At 43.2% G+C, this 20,341-nt stretch overlaps 1 protein-coding gene across 1 annotated transcript; it reads right to left on the reverse strand.

The window, feature by feature from the left end:
• Window positions 1-1,083: 1,083 nt before the first annotated feature.
• On the reverse strand, window positions 1,084-16,640 carry LOC119648980 (ras-related protein Rab-34). The gene is made up of 6 exons (XM_038050902.1): window positions 16,423-16,640; window positions 16,263-16,364; window positions 16,142-16,206; window positions 4,463-4,593; window positions 1,318-1,522; window positions 1,084-1,257 (listed from the first exon to the last, which is right to left on the reverse strand). The coding sequence occupies exons 1-6, from the start codon at window positions 16,608-16,610 to the stop codon at window positions 1,193-1,195; spliced, it is 756 nt and encodes a 251-aa protein (XP_037906830.1). The 5' UTR covers window positions 16,611-16,640; the 3' UTR covers window positions 1,084-1,192.
• Window positions 16,641-20,341: the final 3,701 nt, after the last annotated feature.

A 20,341-nucleotide genomic window follows, 5' to 3' on the forward strand; every position in this document is an offset into this window, starting at 1 on the left:
GCACCCAAATTTCTTTTTTTCACAAGGAGTACTCATTAAGGCTCAGTAAAAAATTCATCGCGGGTACACTTTCATCGAATAACATTGATGAACATTTTTTAAGCTCTCTTCTATGAGGTGTTTAAGACTAAGAGTTATTGATCTCTAATTTATCTGCGACGAATTTTCAAAACCTTGGCATATGTACCATTGAAGTCCGATTGGATGAAAAAGATAGAGTTGCATGCTGTTGAGCTGACCACCTGTATAATTTTATGTATTACGCCGCTTTAGGCAGTTCCTTTTACTATCTCCAACCTTTCCTTAGCTCCTGTTCTCTCCTTTTTTTCATCGGTTGAGCTAATTCCAACCTGATCTCTCATGCTTTACTGGTCTTATGACTCCGGATACCCGTCCCTTCCCAATTATTTCTTTATCCTGTAGAGTCTTTAAGTCCGCTTCCACTTTTTGTTATTCTAATTATTATATTTTTCTTATATAATTTATTTTGATTACATTTAGCCAACTTCATTCGAAAAATCAATTCAATCTCCAAAAACTTTCTCTTTAAAATCAATTCAATTTCTATTTAAAAATGCAATTAACTTTTTATGATGTGAGAGCTCCGCCCTCGCTCGCGGCTATTGAAAGACTGGGCGAGTCCTGCTTCTTCTCGAATCGACTCGGTTTCCGGGCATGGCCAAGCGGTCTAGCGAGTTTAGTGGCCACCCGCTGTGGAGAGCTCTAGTGGTGGCTTCTGCAATGCGGTGGTTGCACTTCTGCACAGGAAATTAAAATTCAGCCTGTCGCGCCACAATCCTTTCTTTATTTTATTGTACATTTTTCTTTCGCTCTTCAGTTCGACAGCAGTTGGATCGAATCTTTGATTTCGTATCTTCACTCACCCTCGGGATGTCTTATGCGATATTATTCGACATATTTCTTAGTAACATCTCTTATTCTCTAATTTTTTTTCTGTTCTCGGCTGAAACCCGGTAGCGTTTTCTCTTCTGAGCACAAGGCTTTATTAACTCAGTTTCGAATGATTAGGGTTGGGAATATTTTTGCAGTGCAGCACTAACTAGAGTAATATAGAAATGAGGCTTAGAAATTAAGGATGTAAAATCCTATTTATTTGGTTTTATGAACACCTTCATATAGTAAACCATTTTATAAATATTAAACAAATGTGTAGACTGAATCAAACCAAAACTTAGCAAGGATAACACATTGTACATTTTGACGCCGAATCCTCTTCCGTTGTTACCTTGGTCAGTTCTAGAAAATAATTGGTCATTGAACAAAAGATGATTTCCTAGTAATTTACGTTATTCTTACTCAAAGAGCTGGAAGTCAGACTTTTCCTGGACATACATTCTACCAGGCATTGTTTAATGGCATCATCAAACGCTAGCGCCACCATACGATGGAAAAGCTCCACAACACTGAAACCAGTTTTCGCTGATACTGACCAATATTCCGCGTTAACATTTGTCGCTAAATCCATGGCAATCTGTTCCACTAGAGCTAATTCTTCGAGGTCCTGGAATAATGAAATCATAGAGATTAGATTTGTGTCTGCAACTTGTAGTCTAGTCTAAAATTGATAGATAAGGGGTAGCTGCCTCAAAATTGCAATTTTTAGTTTTCAAGGTACTCGCAGACTACTCATCGCGGGAGTGGTGAGGTCGATCCTGCTATACGCGGCCCCTGTCTGGGCGGGAGCGTTGAGCCACGCTGTCAACCGGAGGAAGATATGTTCGGCATACCGACCAATTGCGCTAAGGGTGTGCAGCGCATTTAGGACGGCGTCGACGGAGGCAGTGTGTGTTATCGCAGGAATGATTCCTATAGATCTTCTAGCGAGCGAGGCACACTGGCTCTACGAAAAACGGAAGGCAAATCCAGCCGAAGTGAATACGAATTTCCGAAAAGCCATCAGGAGAGAGTTGTGTGGCAAGTGGCAACAACAATGGGATAACTCCGACAAGGGCAGGTGGACCCATACATTGATCCCGTGTATCGAGAAATGGGTTAACCGAAAGCACGGAGAATTGAACTACCACCTGACACAGTTCCTTACGGGACACGGTGGCTATTGGAAGCACTTGTATCGCTTCGAGTTGGACGAGTCTCCCAACTGTCCTGAATGCGGTGCTACACTTGAGGACCCGGAGCACGTTATATTCCATTGTCCCAGATTTCTGCAGCAGAAAAGGAGGTTGAACAGCATCTTAGGGGCGGACATCGAGCCCTCCAACCTGGTGGAAGAGATGTTGAAGTCGGAGGAAAACTGGATGGCGGTAAATGAGGCAGTAGCCGTGGTGCAGACAAAACTCCTGGAGTTGGATCGAGCTCGGAAGGCGGCGCGACGGAGACGTGACATGGACGAGCTGGTATAGCGAACCAGAGCCTCCCCCGCGAAGTAATACTTCACGGTGGTCCCGCGGGGAGGGGCGGAAGAGTGGGGGGTGGTTTTAGTGGGTGTGAATCCCACACACTGCTGCAACCTGGCGCAGCAGTGTCTTTCTAAGATTTCCACCTCCATCCATAAAAAAAAAAGTTTTCAAGGTAAATATATACTTCGTTAGCGACTAACCCCCTGATCAGAACAAAGCTACAAAAAACAATTGCGATTATAAGGTTGACTAATGACTTAAATTACTTTTAAATTTTTTTTAAATTATCAACCTAATTGCCTGCTAATTACCGCGGCGAGTCTTATTAGTTTCGAGCGACAGTTACCTGAATCTGTGCGTAATAACCGTGCCCCGTCTTCTCTCAAAATTTTTAAATTTTCCCAAGGGTCCAAGGTTATCGTTTGATTTGCATGGGCATTGGTATGGGCTTCTTCGACTAAGTGCGCTGAAACTGATGATCCCACGCACGACTTTTGTTTCCGAACATTACTTACTGCTTCCTTTAACAACAATACATAAACTTTGTGATAAACCGGCATACTCTGTCAAGGCGGACAAGGGGAACAGCGTCGTCGTTATGGACAAAGATAAGTATGACCAGTCTGTTTTTCGGAAACTGGAGAGGGGAGACAAACGAAATGCGCAACAATCTGCTTCCCGAATCTATCAAAAGGATTGATCGAGCGTTGAAGGAATCTAGCACGGTATTCCCCAAAATTGGGCGATTTCGAATGCCTAATCCTGCGCTTCCAAAAATCAGATGTCAACCGAAAATCCACAAGGAGGGGGACGAGATGCGAGAAATTATTGCGGACTCGAACTCACTGACGTTGATCAATGAGTGCGAGGCCCTTGGGACGACGAATAGCAAGTATTCAGTGGCTAACTCTCATGAACTAATACAGAAGTTGGAACGCATTGAGAGGATGGATGAGGACGAGGTGATAGTGTCGTTCGACGTGAAGGCATTGTTTCCCAATACGCCAGTGAAAGAATCAATTTTCGAACTCGAGAGGTGGCTGAGCCAGTTTGGATCTGGCCCGGAATTAAGAAGAAAAGTTCGTATTGCTGCGAACCTTTCCAGACTCTGTATGAACGAAAACTATTTTATGTTTCGGGATAGATTCTACAAAACTACTTCGGGAGTAGCGATGGCGAAGGTTCATGTCATCAATCGAAATAGAAATTGATTCGAGGGGAATAATGCCTAAAGAATGGTTTAGGTATGTAGACGACGTATTTGCGATTGTTATCGACATGGTCATCTCTTCTATAAACAAGATTCATCATAAAATCGAGTTTACACTAGAGGTAGAAAAGGATGGGGCTCTACCTTTCCTAGATCTGAATATCGTCAACTCAAGCGGGAAGCTTAAGCTATATACCCTAAGTCTACAGCAACGCAGAGAACGATACAAGCAACTTCACACCATACATTTCTGCAAAAAATGGTAGTCTATAATTGCGTGATTCACCGACTGATCACATACCCGCTTTCGGAATACGGTTTCAATAAGGAACGACAGCATATTATTAGTGCTTTAAGAAGGTGTTGTGTCTGGATAGCTGAGTGGGTAGAGAACAAGGCTGTCGTACGGAAGGTCACAGTTCAAATCTCATTAGTGACAAGGTAATTTGTATCGTGATTTGACGTCGGATACCAGTCGACTTAGCTGTGAATGAGTACCTGAGTCAAGCCAGGGTAATAATCTCGGGCGAGTGCAGTGCTGACCACATTACCTTCTATAGGGTACTGTAATCCTGTAATGTACCGCTACGGTTTTGAATGTAGTGATTTAATACAATTCAAGTTCCTGATCCAATTGGATTGTTTTGCCAACGATTATTATTATTATAATCCTTAGAATATTGAGAAGATCGTAAGGAAAATCAAGCAACACAATAGGCATGCATATACAACACTATTCTCGCAGCATAAGGAGGCAACCACGAGACGGATAAGTATCCCGTATTCCTACTTATTTAACAACATCAGGAATTGGTTAAAAATGTTTCAATTGGAAGACAACAACTAACTAAGAAAATTTATATCACAGACTCACCAAGGCATCACACTTTGTTCCAACCAGGAATATTAATGGAGTTCGAGAATTCACTTTTAGGGTACTGGCAAGCCATTCAGGAACATTCCGTAAAGTTTCCAAGTTGTTTAAGTCAAATACAATCAAGATTACTGAAAAGAAAACAATTCATTTTTAATTAAATTTGTTAGACCTGACTTCAGTAAGTAAAAGCAAGCTTCTTTGCGCGGTTTATTCAAACTTAAAACTTTGCTGTGTCATCTCTAATCACCAATTCCAACACACAACTCGCCGTCGATTTTGAGGCTCTTGATCCTGAATAAATTCAAGAACTCGGCACCTGATCACAGTCAGGTGAGTACAAAGTAAAGGCAATTTGAGAAGCGGTAAAGCGGATGCTTTGAATAGGAAAAGTTTGTGTTTTTCTTATCTTTGTATCCAAGAAAGCAATGTCCTATTCCTGGTGGAATTCAGAAATAATAAAATGCCGCAGTCTGCAGCCAACAGAAGCATCTAAGGGAGCTGCAGTCGACTTGAAATTGAATTGCGAGGCCAATAGAAAAAGGCAATGAAAGAAGTGCAGTAACCATTTGAGGAGTAAAGCAGGGTCTCAAGAAATTATGGAAGAAATCGGAGCGTAACCCAGGGAGGGGGGGGGGGGCGATGGCATGCAGGTTATCAATCAAGGATAAACGCTCACTACCGATCACCCACTTTGACTAGCTGCGGGATATTATTAGCATTATTTTTCCACAAGTTCAGGACGAGTCGAATCTAACCATGATTCAGGTAAACCACGATGAAATTTTTGACACAACTATATGAGAAGTCCTTGAGGTTGCCAAGAAGATCACCGGAAAGAAAGGTCTTGGCTGAGACGGTATTTATTTATTTATTTATTTATTTATTTAATGAGGACAATACACAGAAAGCAAATTTCTTATTACATATTATCCTCAGAGGGAGGAGCAAGTAAATGGCATATTTTGCGCTTAAAGCTAGAGAGGGACATAGAGTCAAATGAACCAAGCTGTAGGGCATTGTATTACCGGCAAAACCTCGGGATCGGAGAGTGAAAGTAAATCTCGAGCTCGGCGAAGGGCACATCAAAAATGTCCGCATTACGTGTGTCATGAGACGAGGCGATACGGAGAGTAATATCCGAGTTGGCGGAGCAGTCCATCAGACCATTGCAGAGTTTGAAAAGAGTACACATATCAAGGAAAATACGGCGTTGCTGTAGGGAGGGGAGATTGAGGGTGCGGAGTCGTGACGAATAATCAACCCGTGGAAGGTTCTTTTTGTAAAAGAGGGTCCGGGTGAATTTGCGTTGTACAGCTTCAAGAGCGCGGCCGTCACGGATGCGGTAGGGGGACCAGACTACAGAGCAGTATTCAAGGATGTTTTTGACAAGGGAATTGAAGAGTGTTAAGGAGGGCTGGATTGAGGTAAAGTCGGACGAGGAACGTAGGATAAAACCAGACATTTTGGAAGCTCTATTGATGATGTCAACGAAGTGGGAATTGAAACGAAGTTTATCGTCGAATATTACACCCAGGTCTTTGAAGGAGGTCAGTAGTGAAAGGGGTTGACCACTGAGAGAATAGGAAAAGAATGATGGGGAGAGTTTCAGGGAATAGCGCATCCAGTGGCATTTGTTGACATTCAGTGTTAGCTTGTTGACCGAACACCAACGGGCTAAATTATCAAGGTTGGATTGTAAGAGAGCACAGTCCAATGGAGAGGAAACAGAGGCAAACAATTTAAGGTCATCTGCGTAAAGCAAATACGGACAGGTGAGGATGGAGGCGAGGTCATTGATAAAAAACAGGAAGAGTAGCGGGCCAAGTATTGAGCCTTGGGGAACACCAGAGGAAGGAGAGAAGGAACGAGATGAGTGACCATGAAAAGAAACTTTGCAGGAACGGTATGAGAGATAGGAGGAAAGCCAGGAGATGACTGAGGGAGGGAACTCTAGCGAAGAAAGTTTAGAGAGGAGAATGTTATGGTCAACGGTGCCAAAGGCTTTGGAGAAATCAGTATAAACAGCATGTACCTCCTGTCGTGAATTCAAGCGTTTAGCAACAAAGTTGGTAAAGACCAGAAGATTTGAAGCTGTTGATCTATGTTTCACCAAACCATGCTGCTCTTTGACAATGAGGTGACCGAAGTGCGCGGTCAACCAGTCGTTGACGTATCTTTCTAGGATTTTGGAGCAAGAGGAGAGAAGGGAAATGGGGCGGTAGTTCACAGCAAGGGAAGGGTCTCCGCTCTTGAGGATAGGAATGATAAGGGCCTCTTTCCAGAGACGGGGAAAGTAGCATTCGTCTAGACTTTTGTTGTAGATTATACACAGGGGGAGGGAAATGTGTTTTCTACAGTTAAGGAGGAAGAGATTAGGAAGCCCATCGGGGCCAGGTCCGACATTGGGGTCAAGGTTACCAATGAGGAACTCAACCAAGGAAGGCGTAAGGAGAGGAATGGCTAGTGATTCGGAGGAGTCTGTGGTTCTCGAGGGAGAAAACACTGAAGAGAAGTAGGTGCAGAGAAGGTCGCAGGATTGTTGTGGGGAGTTGGCAGTGGAGTCAGCGAAGCTGATAGAAGAAGGGACAGAATGAGTTGGATTACGAGAGTTGCGAGCGTGAGACCAAAAGAGTTTTAAGTTACCGCGGGCAAGGGCGGCTTCGACGCTCAATAGGTACCTTTTACGCGCTATTCTGACCATTGACTTCACAGTAGATCGTATAGCTTTAAAGTGAGCAAGGTCGGCGTCATTTTTAGAAGCCCGAAACTTCTTCCTCAGTGTATGTTTCAAGCGCATGTTAATATGAAGTTCCGTTGTGAACCAAGTTGAGTAAGAACGTAGGCAGGGAGGGGAAGAAGGGACATAACAGGAGAGGAGATCAGAGAGGATATTGTAGAAGGTGTTAAGAGCTTGATCACGCGATGAATTACTTAATATATGAACCCAGTTGAAAGACGCTAAAGCTGAGTTCAGACCGTCAAAATTGGCTTTGCGGAAGTTGAACTTAGCGGGTTTACGCTTGGTTTTGGGTTTTGAACGAGGGAGCTCTGCTTCAAATTCAACCGCGGGATGGTGAGCGTCGGTTTTTACATACGGGGATGTGTCAGGAAATAAAGAGAGGTGGCGCTCGGGGAGGTTGCAAAGGAAGAGATCGAGAGTGCGGCCCAAGGAGTTTTTGGTGGTGTTGAAATTCAGGGCAGAGCAAGTATACATAAAGGAAGAAAGTGGGAGGGAAGAATGGGAGAGGTTGTTGGAAGGAATTGGAAGACTAGGATGATTAGGCCAGTTGAGCATGGGGAGGTTGAAATCTCCACAAAGGAAGAAAAGGAGGGAAGGGAATCTGACGGTAAGGAGTTCAGACAAACTGTCAAACAATTCTTCATACAGGTGAGAAGGGCTAGCACAGGGGACATAAACACAAGAAACAATGAACGGGGCGGGGAGTTGGGCGGGGAGACACGAAGAGCAACACAATCAAAAGGAAAGCCAGAGGAGGAGAAGACGAGTTCAGCGGGGAGTGAATCTTTTATAGCAATTAGGACTCCACCGCCAGTGGACTTACGAGAAGCATCCCGGTCCCTGTCACAACGGAAAGTGGAGTACCCTTCGGGGAGCTCGGAGTATAATATGGCATCGTCTAGCCAGGTTTCGGAGATACAGATGGCATGGTGTTGCTGAGCCAGCGCGGATAAATTGAAGGCCCCCAGCTTGGTTCTTAAACCCCTGACGTTCTGATAAAACATACGGAGAGTGAACATGGATCCAGTTATATAGCTCGGCGAGGCAGGCGGGTTGCCCTGAAATTTACCCGCGAATTGAATACACCTTCAGGCCAGAAAGAAGGGTTGCCGAGGACATCAACTTCGTGTGGGTAAGTAACCTTGAAAGGTGCAATGACCCGGTCGGTGTTGTCGTCTTTTGTGAGTTTAATGCAGGACAGAGGAGAAAGTAAACCAACTTTGCTCCTTATATACTCCAGAACATCGTCCGTAGACGTTGTGAACGCTAGCCTGGAGGTGAAGAGCTGTTTAGGTGGGGACGCCACCTTTAACTTGGGGCCACTGGTAGGGATGGTTGAAGTGCCAGGATATATGGCGGTAGCGGGAAGCGGAGCTTCTTTGGCGATTGGAACGATGTCAGAAAGTCGGGCGGCTGTGTTCCGATTCAAAACTTGCTGAGGAGGCTGCGGACATTGTCCCCTTGTAGGCGCGATGGAGCGAGACAGGATCGGAGGCTCGGTGGACCGTAACTCGTCGCATGGGGGCCGCTGGATTAGGGGTGTAGAGCCAGTGGAAGCAACCCTGATGTAGGAGGGCATTGCAGGCGAATTCAATACAGAATGAGAGGCCTGGTGCATAGACTCCTGAGACGATGTTGAGGCTACATTGTTATGCACAGTAGAAAGCGCCTTTTCGGAAGCCACAGTCGTCTAACAGATTCCTGAGCCGTCGGGAACATGCAGATGACGACGTCGATCGTTGCATTTTTGGCACTGCACCAGTGTTGCGGTTCACGTTTTCGGCGGAATTCAGTGATTGGGCTGAATCGGGGGGCTTGGTATGGTCGTCCTTGGCAGAAGGAGATGTAGACACAGCTGGAGGTACAGTAGATACAGTAGAAGAAGCCGCCGGTAGAGGGAATCCATTTGACTTCGGTACCAAAGCGGAAGTCTCAACGGCACGCTGAATGGCGGCCAAGGTCGAGGACTGTTTATTGAGCAACTGTATTGCATCAGACAGCGTGGAGCCATGGCAAGTGTTGCAGCGATAAGATATGTTTTTAGCGAACTTTGCTCGAATCTCTAAGAATACTGCAGGAATACCTAGACATTTGATGTGGTAAGATTTCCCGCAGTATCCGTCGCAATCGAGGAACTTAGAGCGCGCGGATTCAGGCTCGTTACACTGTGCGCATCGGATGTCGTAAATTGGAGATGAGAATGTTTACAGAAGTTTTATAGGACGCAAGGCTGACAAAAAATGTGTGACTCCACAAATCATAGGAAGAATGTGGTAAGTCAGAGCATTCTACACTATACTGCATTTCGCAAAAAGATGCCAAATTTTTATTGGAATATGGAAATAGATAAATATTTGAATGCCTACTTTAAAGCAAGAAGGCACACCTAGCGTAGCAAACACCGGCTAGAATTCAGGATATTATGTAAACAGTCATAGGTACGCGGAAAAAAGTAAAGGTTCTAATCCATGGGGTGGTGCACATAAAATTATAGGCACTTAGCAGACCTTGGTAAAATAACCGAAGGGGTGATATTAGATAATGTAAAGAAAATTGACGATAACAAGGCTCCTGGACTAGATGGGATACCAAAGAAAGCCCTAAAACCCGCTACGAAAGTTGCGCGAAATCTGTATTCATAAGTATTTACCGTAGGTCTAAAAGAGCAGTAAAAGTTGGTACTTTCCACAAAGTTGAACAACTTGACTGTGACTCAGATGAAGGAGCAAAAGCACATTGAATAATATGCATTGTCCTACAAGGATATATCCTTGGCTCTTTGTTATGAATCATTAAACAGAACTGATGTTACGGTTTCTTAAGGACATGACTATCATTGGATCAGCGGATAATATCGGGGTAGCAGTTGTAGGAAGCCGTCTCATCAAGATCGAAATATAGGTCAATTAAGTACTCTGAATAAAAAATTACCACTGGAGAATGCTGGTCTCTCATTTGTAGAACATAAAATGGAGTCGGTGCGGGTTAGTACCCAAGGGAAAAATACATTCATTAAGGACAACGTTGGAGAATAAATCATCACTTTATACGCTGTACTCAAATATTTATAGACAATGATTGACCATAATTTGGGCTTTATGTAAGTTACACTTGGAGTGCATAACTACTAGGGTATCCTTTATCAGTTCAATGATAGTGAAAATTAATTCGAATTATAGGGAAATTGCATCCTTCTCTCGAGGGTGATTAGCTTGCTACAAAAAGACTATACACAGGAGGAGCAACTGTAGGGGTAAATGGGCACGAATCTCATTGTGCACCTTTCGGATAATAACTAGGTAGGTAAGTGGTATTGGTGTGTCGATGTCGCCTAGATGGTTTTCTTCTTCTAAAGATCTAGTACCATTAATCCGAAAAGAATCTTTGAGGAAACTCTGCCTTTAGTAACTGCTGGGACTTGGGAAGCTATAATATCTATTGTTATGACAGATGCTGCCACGTGATTGCAGCAACTTGCAGCCATATGCTCGATACCATGTCGGCATATACCCACGCACTGCATCACATACACGGCACTAAAACCAGCCTTTATGAACGAAGTTTCACACGCGCAACTCCCGTCGTGGATGAAGATGTGCAAGACTTTTCCGTCTCCATAAAATTTCAAAGAATGTGCGAATGTATGCCGTCCTAATATGGCAGCCTCACTGGGAAAGAAAGCAGCTGAGACATGTCAGCTGATTGGTTTCCATTGACATCTTGGTAAGGCCGGAATTTTTGCAATCCTGAAAACATTCGCCAGCAGTCAGCGTAAAACTAATCAATCGCGGAATAGCAAAGTAGATGGGATAGTCTAAGAGGAGCCAGTTTGTTTTTAATGAAAATTTGACAGGTTTGACAGCTCGTCCACATCTTTGTATTCCAGTAGACCTTCTGACTGTCCGGCTGTTGCTTTACCGATAACAATCCAACCATTCCCAGGTAAAAGTTTCGTGCATCGAGTCATGTTGATTTCCATGTAGTCAGCTCTTTGCCTACAGTGGGACGTATCAGATATATTGAGATGACTTCAACGAGGCTAAGGGAAAGTTAGCCATGAATTGACACAACTTCTGAGTGGACACGGAGATTACCGAGCTTATCTCCAATGATTTGGGCTTGATGATTCAGCGCACTACTAGCGATATTCAAATGTATGATAGCGTGTATTATTTGAATGTACAGAATATAAGTACAATGACTAATTTCAGGCTATAGCCGGAGTAAAATTGCATGAAGCATAATCTGCATCGAAAGGGCATTGGCAAGGCAAGAGGTGTTGAGTTTTTTTAAACGCATTATCCCTAGTTTGGTTTTGATTTTGAGCGAAATGGGTCGCAAAGGACAACAGTTGTCCGTAGAAGTGGAAAATTTAATTATCAGTCATTAGAAACGCGATCTGTCTGAGATCCAAATATCGGAAATAGTGAATAGACCCAGAACAAATGTGCATTTTATAATTAAAAAGTTTAAAGAAGGAAATTCAGTTGGCAACAAACCCAGATCTGGTTGATAAAAAAAATTGACTGAGACTGCAGAGCGTTGGCTGGTAAGGGAAATTAAAAAGGGACCAAAGACGAATGCTGCAAAATTGGCAAAAGCAACCAAGGAACATTTAGATATAGAGGTTACACCCCAAACCATCAGAAATTACCTATTTTCAGGTAGCTATGAAGCCAGGTCAGCTCGAAAAAAGCCATATATATCCAAAAAGAACTGCAAGGAAAGGCTTCAATTTGCTCGGGAATATGTAAACAGGCTCGCAGGATTTGGGTTTGATTTTATTTTCGCAGACGAAAGCAAATACAACCTCTTTGGATGCGATGGAAGAGTGATTGTGTACAGAATGCCAAACACTAAGTTGAAAGAACAAAATATGGTTTCCACTGTGAAGCATGGCGGAAGTGGTTTGATGGTTTGGGCGTGTATAGCTGCGTCGGGGGTGGGAAATATAGTGCCAATCAAAGGGACTATGGACCACGGAAACTATATTAACATTTTAAAAGAAAATTTGCGTGCCAGTGCCATGAAATTCGGAATCGAACGAAGCTATAAATTTTATTAGGATAACGACCCAAAGCACACAGCTCACAACACAAAGCTTTCGCTTCTTTACAATTGCCCAAATGTCATTAAAACACCAGCCTAAAGCCTTGATCTCAACCCAATTGTGCATGTATGGAGTATTTTGGAAAAAAAGGCTAAGAGGCCGCCACTTCACTATTGTTAACCAGATGGAGGAGATCCTGAAGGAAGAGTGGCTGAAAATCGATGCAGAAACGACAAAAATTTGATGCAATCGATGCCACGACGATTGAGAGCAGTTATTCGTAAGCGAAGAGCAACAAGATATTAACTTTTTTTTATTTTATTGAATTAGATTATTATACTTTTGTTTTATGTCGAATGATTTTTTGCTTTGAAATGGCCAAGTGGTCGAGGAGAACCTCCATAGTGGTGGCACCGGGAGACGCTGTAATTACTTTGGTTTGCCAGCCGTGATTCAGTAGGCGAATGCTCCAAAGACCTAATTAGGGCGATCAGACCCGAGTCTGCACGGGGACTCATCTGAAGTGGCAAACTGGTCACGAAACCTTACCAGGGGTATACTTGTACCATGGGAACCGGGAAAGCCCCTGGACTCACATACTTCGGGTGAACTCCTGTTGTATGTGAGGACAGCTCGGTTACTTGCGGTTGGCCCCCCTAGTGGGAGTTTCATGGTGGTTGTGGTTGTGCTCAAGCGAGAAGAGACCTTCGGGCCTCGACGTGGTGTTGCGTATCAACACGGGTGCCGTACTCCATAGTTCGGTAGAGATTTAGGTAATTCTTGCATCCACCAGTATGAATGCTAAGCCATGCACTTGGTATAGACTGGTACCGTTGTGACTTGTCTCAGCGGGGCTCTGATTGTGGTCACAAAATCAATCCGTGTCTGAAGAGGACCGTAGGATTAAGTCTCACGACAGGTGCCTACGTAAAACACGATGGGCTTCACTGTCTGTCTGTCTGTCTGTCCATCTGTCTGCCTGTCTGTCTGTCTGTCCGTCACACGCATTTTTCTCGAAGACGGTTGTAGCGATTGACACCAAATTTGGTAGAAAGGTGGGAACTGTAAACGTTCACGCATACAGTGAGTTACATCCTTTTACGTTGAATTTAAGGGGGGGTCCCCATACATGCAAAAGGGGGGTGTAAATTTTTTTTTCATCAAATATAGTCATGTGGCGTATCAAATGAAAGGTCTCGGTTAGTACTTTCCGAAGCCGATCTTAGTTTTGACAATTGTTGGAAAGGTGGGGAGTACGGGGGGTTGAAAGTGATCATTCCTTTAAGGGGGCCATTCTCAGAAACTACCAAACCGAAAAATCTGAAAAAAATCAAGAGGCTGCCACTATATGGTGCCTGGGCTCCGAAACCTTCCATAGTGATATCTGTACAAATCAAGTTAATAATAGTATATTACCATAATTTTTAATAGTTGACTGCAAAACCCCCCTTAAGTTCATGCTAGCACGACGAAATTTCACAGCAATATAGAGTATAACATAGAGCATGATCTTACCAAGTTTGGTGGAAATCGCACTATTACTAACAAAGTTATAATACGTCAAAGTTGTGGCTTCTTCGCAAATTGAAGACTATGAATGACAATATCCGAAAGTGGATATTCTCACATAATATATCGACATATAACGTGCTACGTACTAAGAAATACACAAAACCTTTCGTACCTGAAGCGTCCAGCTTCCGGTTTCCCGACTTGTTGTTAATTCACTTTGATTTTGTAATTCAAAAAAGTATTCTAATAAAAACTGAAGTATTTTATGTTTCAAAATAGCAAACATTATTCCTTTGTTGAATTTCATCATTACCATCATCATCAACGGCGCAACAACCGGTATCCGGTCTAGGCCTGCCTTAATAAGGAACTCCAGACATCCCGGTTTTGCGCCGAGGCCCACCAATTCGATATCCCTAAAAGCTGTCTGGCGTCCTGACCCACGCCATCGCTCCATCTTAGGCAGGGTCTGCCTCGTCTTCTTTTTCTACCATAGATATTGCCCTTATAGACTTTCCGGGTGGAATCATCCTCATCCATACGGATTAGGTGACCCGCCCACCGTAACCTATTAAGCCGGATTTTATCCACAACCGGACGGTCATGGTATCGCTCATAGATTTCGTCATTGTGTAGGCTACGGAATCGATAGTGGAGAATGTCTTATAGATGGTACTCAGCAACGTGATACCTCTATAATTGCTGCACCGTGTGATATCTCCCTTTTTATGTATGAGACAGATAATGCCTCGTTGCCAATCGTCAGGCATTGATTCGCTGTCCCATACCTTGAGCACAAGTTGATGAACCACTTGGTGTAACTGGTCGCCTCCATATTTAACCAATTCGGCTGTAATTCCATCGGCTCCTGGCGACTTATAATTTTTTAGCCGATGAATTGCACGGACTGTTTCTCCTAAACTTGGTGGTGACAGTATTTGTCCGTCGTCTTCAGTTGGCGGGACCTCCAACTCGCCGATGTTCTGGTTGTTCACTAGCTCATCAAAGTACTCAACCCATCACTCTAATATGCCCATTCTGTCGGAAATCAGATTTCCCTCTTTGTCTCGGCAGGATGAGCATCGAGGTGTATAAGGTTTCATCCTGCTGACTTGTTGGTAAAACTTCCGCGCCTGGTGCGGTTGCTCCCTGTACTTTTCTAGTTCACAGACCCTGTGCCTGAATACGGGCTCCTTCCCTATTTGGCTGTTAAAATCCCCAAGTATGATTTTGATATCATATCTGGGACAGGCTTCGAGGGTTCGTTCTACTGCCTCGTAGAAGGTATCCTTCTCCGACTCTGCAGTCTCCTTTGTAGGGGCGTGAACGTTTATGAGGCTTATATTTCTAAACTTGCCTTGCAAGCGCAGAGTGCATAGCCGTTCGTTTATGTTTTCAAAGCCGATAACAGTAGGTTTCATTTTTTGGCTGACTAAGAAACCTACTCCGAGCACATGGTTTACTGGATGACCGCTATAATATATGGTGTAGTGGCTCTTCTCCAGGAAACCGGTCCCTGTCCATCGCATCTCTTGCAACGCTGTTATATCAGCCCTATATTGGGACAAGGTATCGGCTGGCTGCTCGTCAGCTTCATCTCTGTACAGGGAGCGCACGTTCCATGAGAAAATGCGCAAATCGTTATTCCGTGTTCGTTGCCGGGTCCGTCGTTTTAAAATCCGTCCAGTCCGAGGCTCCTATTGTGGCTTCGTAACAAGTTGTTTTCCGTGTAGGGTTGTCAGCCCTACCCAACCCCCAACCTGGAGGACCAGCTGGTACAATTTGTCCCGTTTTTAGGCGCGGGAGACTCGCCTTCATCCTTCTTCGTCTGCAGCTTTTCGTTAAGAAAGAGCTCCCAGCGGTCACCACGTGGAGGTGGAGATAGGGTTTGGTAGTAGAGCTGTTGGTTTGTTGAATTTAGTTTTTAATATTTTGTGGGATATTTGCAACAGTGGTCACATGTCGAATACTGATGTTTTCCACCATTAAATGTCTCAAAACAATATAAAAAGCATTGAATTATGGTTGGCATTGAATTATTCTCTTTTATGTTTTCTTCTATTGGATTGCTCAAGAGATACTTTTCAATTTAAAACTTCACGTTAAGGTATTTTTAGCGATTTTTTAAATACCAGAACCGTAGCACCCCCATGCGCATACCTTCAGGAGGTTCTTTACATTATACTATTCCTTTTTAGATAAATACAAACATCCACCATCGAAGATGATTCCATCTCACGACTGAGGTTTCAAGATTCTATAAGTACTTTGGCCATCATTCTATCTCAGATGCTTAACGTTATTTTCTACCTTTAAATCGCCTGTGGATCTAAAGTCCATAATTGATAAATGGGGGAAATACGTTATCACATACCATTTGCATTCCTGTAGTAAGCATGAGCGATACACTTGAATCTTTCCTGTCCCGCAGTATCCCAACTAGAACACAAAAGAATCATTTCCTCTAACACAATACAAAAAGGAAAAAAAATTACACTTGCAAATTGAAATTCACACCCATCACACTAAAGTTCGCAATCTCAAAATCAACCCCAATTGTAGCTCTGGACTCATCATCGAAAGTGTTGTAAGAAAACCTGGAAGCAAGCGAAAATGTTAGCTCTGATTCTCCCTGGCATCCTCTCCTCGAAGCACCTATTAACCAGCGCAGTTTTCCCGACTGAAACATCACCGACCACAATCACTTTGCAGACGTTCTGGAAATTCGACACAACCTTTCTATGGTATCCTTTCAACACTTCGTCCGAGAAATTATCTTGTGAGTAAGGAGTGACTTCCTTGTGATAAGGAGGAGGAAATGAATCAATTACGCGATTGTGCATTCTAACGAACGATTTTATTGCAACTGATCTGGAAGAATTCCAAATTCTCGTTTTCCCAATGTTTACCAGCATTGATGTCGTCGGATCAAATGACAAAACCGCGGAAACCACAGAACACCTTCACTTCTAAAATAGTTTTGTTGGAATTGCTAATGGGAAGAGGGTGTATTTGTAGAATGCAAGAAAATTGTTATTTTTCGTTGCAGTGTTATTAATGGCATGGGATGTTAACTGTGTAATCGTAGTCAGTAGTTTGTGGTGATTCGAATGTTTGTGAATACTCAAAATGAACATCCAAAATGAGTTTTGTCAACCATGAGGGCAGAGCTATTGAGCTCAATTGACGGATTTCTACGCCGCTTAAACGAGGCATCTGTTGACATGCGCTTTGCTCTCTCTAACGTCATGTATGAAACTGTGTCGTGATGAAAAATTTGGAGCTCTGTATAAAAAAATTAATGGCGATTCGCCACATTATGCTGTTACCCTTTCGGTGAGCAGAGGTCGCTGTCAAGTGATTCTTTATATCGGAAGAGGCAAAATGCGATGTACTGCAGAAGAATGTTTTCGCTTGGCCGGCATACTCTTTCAATGACCCAGTTTTTGGCCATCCTGGGATAATCTTCTTTTCCTTAATGTGTGATCTGTTCACTGCCACTTTCGCTTCCTGAACAACACGTCTACGGGTACCTGACTCGTATGATGGCCAAGTTCCTTGTTAGTTGTCAGGCCAAAATACCCCGATGACATGACGCAGATATGAATTGATGAAAGTTTAGAGCTGGTCACTTTCCATTACTTCCATATAATAGCACAGAGAAAACGCTGGCGCGGAACAGTCTCAATTTGCTATTAGTGTTGAGATGGTTGCATTTCTTTAATTTGGACAACACAGTTAAGGCTGATGTAGCGCTGTTAATGGATCAGGCGATATGAAGTTCTCTGCTGCCGTCGGCAGAAACAACCTTTGCTAGATATACAATGCCTTCGATGTTCCGCCGATTAATGCAAATAGGAAGAGTGACCGGTCAGACTGAGAAGCTTGGTCTTGCTGCTTTTTGTCTTCACTCTTACTCAGCTTGCCTTTTTTTGAAATCCAGAGCCATTGGATGAGAAAGTAAGTAGATGTTATCAGCGTAATCGAGGTGTTTGTGAAAAGATGACATAGTCCATAGAACCCCTCTAGATCATCCAGACAAGGTAGCAATACGAGTGTTATCGATAAGGAAAAGGACTAGATGAAACTCTATCGGACTCAGCTGTGGACTTTTAATTCTTCTGAAATTACTTTGACGCAGCTTGTACCATTTTGAGCTGTTAGATGTGGCTATGGAACAAGCTATTAGTTTTCTTGGAATGCCTTTCCTGCGGAGAGCATTCCAAATAGAATTATTTCCTGTTCACGCCTCCGCAAACTTTCTCGAAGCTGATGAAGAACAGGTTGAACGGTGATCTAAACTCCGCATATTGCCCCAAAATGATTCCAAGGGTGTTATGTAATTGTTGCAAGTAGATTCAGAGCGGAAACTAACCTGCTCTTGATCGATCGAGTTTGATTCATACCAAGATAATTTTAGTTAATAGCTTCGCAACAACAGGAAGCACGTGAATTGGAGAGGTGTTATCGCACACCAGACAGCTGTCCTTCTTTGGAATTTTAATAATCATCCCTTTCTTCCACTCGCTATGGAAGATCCAGGATTTCCAGCGTTTGCTAATATTGGAAGATTGGAAGATGTGATAGATTCCATGTGATTAGATGTCCGTTGCCGGCCAGTCAAAATCCAACTGACCTTGCGGCAAGCTCTACGCCGATGATGAGGCGGTGAAAGTTGCTGAAGTGTGCAAACCCTTTACCATTTTTGTCGCGATGAACAAGACTATGCCTTCCCGTAACAAATTTGAGCAAGGTGTTATCTTTGGCATTCAGATCACTCATTACGATCACAATGTCATCTTTAGTGAGCCTCTCCTGAAGTGCGTGTAATACCCCGGAGAAAGGATCCTTCTCCACTATATCCAACACCTTCGTTGGTGCGTAGCACTGTATAAATGTAATGCCCCTCAACCAACACCGGAATTTTACAGTCAAAATCTTCTCAGAAACTGGCTCCTATTTCAAAAGAACACGCCTTGTAGCCGTCAGTAGCAAGCCGATACTAGATTGTGTTTGCTATCATGGGACTTTTCAGGATATGAAATCACAGTATCGCAAGACGCAGAGTGGTGCTCTCCCACCATCTTACTTCGTTTAGGCCCAGTATATCCAGCTTATATCGTTGGAATTCTCGCTTGAATTGGAGAAAGCATGCTGGGGTGCTTAATACCATTGTGGAGGAACGTGTGTATATTCCAGAAACCATCATTGGCCGTTTTTGATAGTCAAAAGTAGTAACCGTAAGGGCAGTCCCAGCACCCTAGGTGATGCAGAACTTTCGGGAACAATGAAGTTTGCAACTGCAGTCCCCAAATTTCAGTTCCTTTTAGTCGCATTTTATGACAAGCAGGGAATACTTCGAGTGTATTTTTAAACTCCAACTGATTGGGCGGATGAATTAATAATTTAGAAATAAGGATAAATGGTGGAAAATTCTTTATTTTCGAGTATGCATTGCGGTACTGGTGTCGCAAGTTTTTAAAGCTAAAATAATCCAGGAAAGCATAAAAAAGCACCTCGAAAGCCTGATCGACAGAGAGCAGATTTACATTTCATTGTCTCTCCACCGATTTCAAGAAAGCTATTGACATTGTGAATACATACGTTGTCTGTCGTAGACGGGACATTCAGGAAAAACTAATAGCTATTATCAGAGCGACATTAGACGAGCAAAATGTTACGTGCTGCGTCGAGATAAAATCTCAACTCGAAGTCCAAAGCGGATTCCAACAAGGGTGCAATCTGTTGGCCACACTATTTCTTCTTGTTATCAGTGACGTATTTCACATTATCATGTCCAGTGAGTGTGGCAGATTCGGACTGAAGAAAAGCACTAACAAAACCAGGTTATCGTCCCTTCCTATCTCCGTTAATGTGTAGATCATAGGAGGCTTCGATCAATTCGCCTATCTTGATAGCATTATTTCTGCTGATAGTGGCACTGAACTCTGCTTTCCTCGACGTATCAGCAGCCCTAGATCCGCCCTCGCTGTTTGTGGTTATTCCGCGATAATGTTCTTCCTGAAATGTTATGTGGCAGCAGTACCTGCCAAGTGACATCCACTGTTAGTCGGAAGCTCCAAGTGTTTGTTAATACCTGTTTCCGTCAGACGAGATAACCCCGATATACGGATATAGATACCTGCGGACGTGTTGATTAGAAGATAGGGGATAAGTTTCACTTTAGGAAATGGAGATAATTCCATTACTGTTATGTGGTGCAATGGGATTCGGAACTCCAAAATAGCCAAAGAGTGGGTCTCCGTAAGGCTACATGATGCAAAATAGCAGAAGGGTAGTTCAGGCTTCTCAGAAACACTTGGAGGGAATTAAGGTTAGAACAGCTGGTTTTCACAGGTAAGAATACTTAGGCGCACGATAGCTCCATAGCTCCTGTAGCATTTGTACTGTGTTTGGCTATTCACTTTAATGTGATCTTTAATAACTTTGTCAATAATAGTAGAATTTCTACCAAACTTTTCAACATTATTCTCAAATTATGACTCATATTATTGCAACATTTTCCGGTTTTGAGGTGAATTTAATGGGGGTTGCAGTAAATTTACAAAACATA

Source organism: Hermetia illucens, chromosome 2, assembly GCF_905115235.1.
Source record: "Hermetia illucens chromosome 2, iHerIll2.2.curated.20191125, whole genome shotgun sequence".
Classification (NCBI taxonomy): Eukaryota; Metazoa; Arthropoda; class Insecta; order Diptera; family Stratiomyidae; genus Hermetia; species Hermetia illucens.